Genomic DNA, 6000 nt, shown 5'->3' on the forward strand with positions numbered 1-6000 from the left:
AGTCCTGACGACCGTCTTTGAACGAATTGGTCAAGCCCTCGTGTATGCCCCGACTTTGTGTAGAGATTGAATTCGACAAACTGAGATTGTTCTCGATCCGTCTGTTATAAAGCGATGACTGTTCATTGCTGCGGAACTCGAGTATCTGCCAGATCTGACCATCTATGGTTAGTGCCATGACAAATAACGGGAGAGTCGTAATCAATCTACCAGCCGAAAGGTCCCTTCGGATTGCGCAAGCAGTGTCTGCACGTTCTGATGGCGCATCCGGACTTGCGCGACTAGAAACTTGAGTTCGGCCACCCGAACGCCTTTTCTACTCATATGAAGGCCCATGCTGAGGGAGTCAAAGTTGCTGAAGACGGAAATCCAGGTCTTGAGAATGTTCGAAACTCTGTACGTATTTTCCCGAACAAGTTGTAACTTTTGACGTGGGTAGGGTTAGGCTAAGACCGTATCGACTGACTTATGCACGAGGAAGGAAATTGCCAAGGGGAATCTTCAGGTGTAACATTTATCTGTTATATATGCGTTTCTGCTTCAGCTAATGGGGTAGAGTAGTAGAAACTCGAATGAATCTAATCACAGTCACATTAAGTAAATTTAATCGGTCTATGGCACACAAATGAAACTGATGGAACCATCCTACATGCAGTCTTAAATCGGGGCCCTGCGTCAAATCGCGCCGGGCTCGTTGGTGTACAGCAAATATGAATCATACAATGTGTCTCTGCGTGCTGGCGCTGCTCCCGCTGGCCAGCTCGATGTTGGCCTCGACCCTTTTCCCACCGTACAGCTGGCTCGGGTACCTGAGCGCGAAGAAAGCCATGGTGAAGAACATGAGAGTGCCGTCGAAGACGTATACTGGCCACTCATTCGACAGCAGGTAGCCCTGGTGACCCATGGCGTACTCGACTACACGGAAGACGTTGCGGGCCATGATCAGCAGGGAGGTGACATAGAGCATGACCAGCACAGACTGCCAGGGCTTGTGCCGGTACGTCTCGGAGTGGTGGTGGCGACGGAAGCGCATGTTGAAGACCAGGGCTGTGGCACAGAACACGCCGAAGATGAGGATCTGGAAGATGAGACCGCCGACAATGATGTACTCGCCACGCTTGGAGTCGTCCTGGCTTTTGGCCTGGGTGAGCAAGCCGGCACCACCGCCCTGGATAAAGAAGCTGACTACATCGCCGGTCACGAAGATGGCTGTCAGCCATCTGGGCCGGATAATGGAGCAGCTGGCGCCGTCGACGGCGAGGATGACGCGACTGAGTGTCATGTATAGCGTGGCGGCGAAGAGAACGGGAGCGAGAAGGAGGAAGATGGATTGCAGGAGGTAGGGGATCAGCTCTCCGGTTTTGTCGTACGCCAGGATGCGCCCTAGATATCCGATGACCTCGACTGGGAAAAGAAGAGAGTTAGCTCCAAAGCTCGCGTTTTGCAGTCTCCATGGAGGGGCAACCTACAATATCCACCAACAACAAATGGAATGACAAACCAAAGGCGTCTACGGAACAGCAGATAGGTATGATACCCGGTGATGATAACGAAAATGATGGTGAATATCACGGCTGCTGGGCGGTTCGGGATGTACAGCCAGAGGGGATAACCATTATGGGTCTCGAGAGTGGGCATTTTGATAAACAGAGGGAATTAACGGCCGAATTTCGACACTGGTGATAGTTTATGTGGTCTAGGAGGTTGTTTCGTGATATTCGTGGTTGAAAGTGTTGAGTGAGGTGTGTCGTTACGGGCGAAGCCAAGGAGGAGTAGACCAAGATCAAAGACTTGAAGAGAATACAGACAAGAGAAAATCTGGCATTATTGAGACACAGGTTTCTCAGCAGACTTTATTGGAAAACCCCTACCTGGATTCTCAAGAATGATCCAGGGGGTTCTACCGAAGCTGAAGAGGAGCGGAGGCATTCATCGGGACCGGTCCGAGTTGAGCCTCGTACGCTCGTACTCTCGTACCTGAGTTATCCGAGACCGAGTCCTGGCCCCACACGACGGAATGTCTACGAAGTATACGCGCGTCGGGGTATGATTGAAGCCCTCTCTTTATGGACATTTGTATGCGGCATCCGTCATCATTTCTGCATTGACTGCATTGGGCTGTGGGAATACTGTCAACTTCAATGCAGTCGATATTGACGGAGCACCAGACTGCGGAGGCTGTGTTATAGCATCATGAGACCTCACTACGCCTGGATAGGGAGAGACATGAGCTCGTATGACGGCGTATGATATGCACCATGTTTCCATCTGTGTCAGGGACAACTTCTCGTCTCGGACCAAAGACTCATCCCAGACCTCCGCAATACATAGCAACCAACCAAGAATCACAAGCTAGATACGCAGATAACTTCATAAGTCCAAAGCCCTAGGTAACAAAACGTAAAATGCAACGCTTTCATTCCTGATTCATATACGCGTCGTCCAAATCAGAATCACAATGGCAACAGCACAAGTAGTGACAAAGTAGCCCAATGAGCCCCATCGCTCGCCCCAGCCTCACCGCTTGGGCCTCCACCCAATCTCCTCGATAGGCCAACGTATCCACACCCGGTGCTCCTCGTCCAGCAGGTCCCAGATCTCCTGCAGGAGGTGCGTCGACCAGCCCTGCATCCACCACCAGTTCTCGAGGGAGTTGAGCACGACGCAAAAGTGGGCAAAGATGACGAGGGCCAGCGGGTCCCGCCGCTTGAGCATCTCGATGAAGGGCTCGCCCATCTTGAGCAGCCACGAGTAGACGTTGGACGTCAGCGCCCACGGCGCGCCGGGGTTCCGCAGCGCGCCACCGCCCGGGCTGCCGCCGCCGGCGCCGCCCGTGCCCGGAGACGCGCCGGCGCCGCGGCCGCCCGCGGCCAGGGCGCAGAAGGAGTCCTCCAGGTCGTCGATGCTCCTGCGCAGGGCCTCGGCGTCTTCCCTCGTTGCGGCGGCCTGCGCCACGAGGGCGGCGAGGTGCACCAGCTGCGCGTGCTCGGCGGTGGCCAGCCAGTCGGGCGTGGACCGCAGCTCGGCGGCGCCGGCGAGGTAGCGGACCCCGGACTGGAACATGGTGCTGAAGGGCCCGCGCAGCAGCTCGGCGCGCCAGGTCTCGATGATGCTGCGGACGCCGCGGAGCAGGGAAACCCAGTCGCCGGTGCCGAGGCTGCCGACGAGGAAGAGGTCGCCGGGCTGGCGCGGCGTGGCCCAGGCGTAGATGAAGGTCAGGCTGGCCGAGATGTACAGGGCGGAGCAGTTGTCGGCGGTGGCGCGGCCGAGGGCGCGGGCGATCTGGGGCAGGGCGGCGCCGTGCTCGGACCGGGCGACGCGCAGGTACGAGTCGCGGCGGCGGTCGGCCGAGAAGAAGGACATGTGCAGGGCCGAGAGGGCGAGCACGCTGCGCATGACGTAGTCGTGGCGGAAGCCGACCTGGGGCACGTTGAGGCGCCAGACGTTGCGCATCATGGGGTCGCCCGAGAGCGTGTGGCAGGTGAGCGTGGTGAAGTTGTGCAGGAGCTCGAGGTGGGTCGAGTTGAGGGCCGGCGGCAAGTCGCCTGCCGAGCCGTCGGACGGCTGGAAGGACGGGTTCCCGTATTCCGAGGAGGCGCCGGGGGTCGGCTCCGAGATGGAGTCGAGTACCGACACCGGCGCCGGGACCGCCAAGGCGGTAGGGGTGGAGGGTGCGGTGCCACGATCCCGGTGTGTCAGCCGGTGCTCGCCATAGCCGCACTGGACGCCATACTTGAGGCAATTGGCGCAGACCGGCTTCCCCTCGTCACACTGGTTGCATCGTAGTAATCAACATATTGTAAAGCTACCTAGCATGGAAGAAAGTTTGCAGTAGTATCACTCACCTTGACTTTGCGGCGCTTGCAAGTGATGCAGCCCGTCCGCACCTTGCGGTGCCCTTTCCGGACCCTGGGCTCGTAGGGTACTGCAGCTGATTGCTCGGGCATGAGACAGACAGGGCCGTCTGGCGTAAATACGTCAGCCTGGGGTGGCGTCTCGTTTCCAGTTAGGGGGTTCGACGACAGAGGGTGCCGGCGTAAGTGTGCGTGAGCGAACGAGGCGCCGCCAATTTTTAAAGTACGAGGGAGGATCGCGTACGAACGAGCGAGCGTACGATCGTGGAGGAGTCGGTAACTAAGCCCTAGGGCCAATGACGGTGGTCTCGACTCGCTCCCCGACGCGAATTAAGCTTCCAAGAAGGTTCCAATCGAGGTTGCGTAATAAGGGGGAGAGGTATGTGGAGAGGCTCAGTTACGGCGGTCTCAGTGCTAAGCTAGCGGGGCGATCCACTAACTCGGCTCCGCACGCACGCTCGCTAGCTCTAGGCGCCTCCCCCTGAAGAGCTCTATCTGTAGAAGCATTTTGACAGTATACGATGCGAGTCGGATCGCGAGCCTGTCTAAGAGATCGGTCCGGTAGGGCTGCAGTTACACGTATCAATTAATTCTTCCATATTCCAAGAATAGACCGATGGAGCCCAGTCTCGACCCCATCCATGCTCTCATGATCAAAGCAACGGAACTATCCGTCTGGTGGTGCTCTTAGTGTTCCATGTCCCTACTTGCAAAGTTCCCTTACACACCCCTATCGCTTGCTCAGTCTCCTCATATTGGACCGACTTAATTGTGTATTGTTCTGTGTCCCTCTTCTGTTTTCTAAGGGGGCCAGTTTTGCAGGATATCTAGGGGGATCTAGTCTACTTTAAATCAGGCCTTGTGTCTCTTTGAACCTCATATCTCAGGAATGAGGTTCGTTCTGTAGAAACACTGCTCTGGGTCCTTGGGAAGGGAGACCTGCATAGTTCTGACAGCGGCCCACGCACGCACCTCACCTTGGGCAAGTTGATTGGGTACAACTCCTGGGGAGATGCAGGCCCGCCATCAGAGACCAACTTCCACAGCGCGTACACTCACACTTCTCCGTCCCAAAGTCTATTCTGCCAGCCGCAGCACGGTATCGCTGAGCCCCTTGGGCAATTTTATTGTCTCGCGCTCCAGGCCCTCCCAGGCTCTGATATTCCAGCTCGGCGCACCATCCAGTTCTCAACAGCTCCTGTCCGATCACGCCTTCTCAAGTAGTCATGCTGCACAGCCGCCATTTGCATCCAGAGCAACCTCCTTACCGATCCGCGGCCATCTCCTATCGCCTCAACGCCGCTTCTCTGCAATGATTGCCCCTCAAGAAAGGAACACCAACGTCCGGCTTCTCGCATGTCTCGTCGACGACGACGACACGGACGATAGCGATTACCGCTTCCTCGTCGACGAGCAACATGTGAAGTACATATCCACTGCGCCAGGCACGTTTCGCGGGGCCGAGGACGACCGTACTTTCGAGCCCATCCTGCTTGGCGAGCTCCTCCCACCGTTTCCAACTGGAGATTGGAACCGCGGCTACGTAGCTAGGGACCCCGAGACGGGGAAGGCTACCTTCGTCAGGACCGAGACAGTACAACTTGCCGGGGTGAAGAACTGTTGGCATCCTGTAAAGCTCAACGAGCTGGAATTCACGCGACAAGAGCGAGTGAGGCAACGAGTCCACGTCTCAACACATCCCGAAGTTCAAGGTGGCAAACCCGTGCTCATCAAACTCGCGGTCTGGCCCTGGGAAATCCCCTCCATGGAGGTTGAGACGGCCGCCTATCAATGGATTAGTGACAGCGGAGTCGGCCCTAGTTTTCTGGGACATCTCACCGAGGGCAAAGATGGGCGCGTGGTTGGCTTCGTCGCTGAGTGGGTGGAAGGCGCGAGAGCCGCCGGGCCAGCGGACATCGACGACTGCAAGAAGGCTTTGGGCCGGTTGCATGAGCTCGGTATCAAGCTTGGCGATATCAACAAACATAACTTTCTTGTGCGGGATGGGCATGACGTGGTTCTGGTAGACTTTGAGACGGCGAAGCGAGACTGTTCGCCTCTAGAACTCGAGGACGAGATGAGCACCCTCAAGAGCAGCCTTGAAGACACGAGTTTCCGGGGTGGGGTGGAACCCGCTTATGAATGA

The 6000-nt window shown here is 56.8% G+C and overlaps 3 protein-coding genes across 3 annotated transcripts; 1 reads left to right on the forward strand and 2 right to left on the reverse strand.

The window, feature by feature from the left end:
* Positions 1-715: 715 nt before the first annotated feature.
* On the reverse strand, positions 716-1638 carry E0L32_006132 (uncharacterized protein; the record flags this gene model as incomplete). Its single annotated transcript, XM_031140731.1, has 2 exons — positions 716-1404; positions 1470-1638. 2 exons carry the CDS (start codon positions 1636-1638, stop codon positions 716-718), a joined length of 858 nt encoding a protein of 285 aa, XP_030995113.1.
* Positions 1639-2517: 879 nt separating this feature from the next.
* Positions 2518-4361, reverse strand: E0L32_006133 (uncharacterized protein; the record flags this gene model as incomplete). Its single annotated transcript, XM_031140732.1, has 3 exons — positions 2518-3771; positions 3846-3964; positions 4295-4361. 3 exons carry the CDS (start codon positions 4359-4361, stop codon positions 2518-2520), a joined length of 1440 nt encoding a protein of 479 aa, XP_030995114.1.
* Positions 4362-5166: 805 nt separating this feature from the next.
* E0L32_006134 (uncharacterized protein) lies at positions 5167-6000 on the forward strand (the record flags this gene model as incomplete). The annotated part of the gene is made up of 1 exon (XM_031140733.1): positions 5167-6000. One exon carries the CDS (start codon positions 5167-5169, stop codon positions 5998-6000), a length of 834 nt encoding a protein of 277 aa, XP_030995115.1.

The sequence above is a fragment of the Thyridium curvatum genome (genome assembly GCF_004353045.1).
Source record: "Thyridium curvatum strain D216 chromosome Unknown NODE_34_length_383523_cov_77.689754, whole genome shotgun sequence".
In the NCBI taxonomy this organism is placed as follows: domain Eukaryota; kingdom Fungi; phylum Ascomycota; class Sordariomycetes; order Thyridiales; family Thyridiaceae; genus Thyridium; species Thyridium curvatum.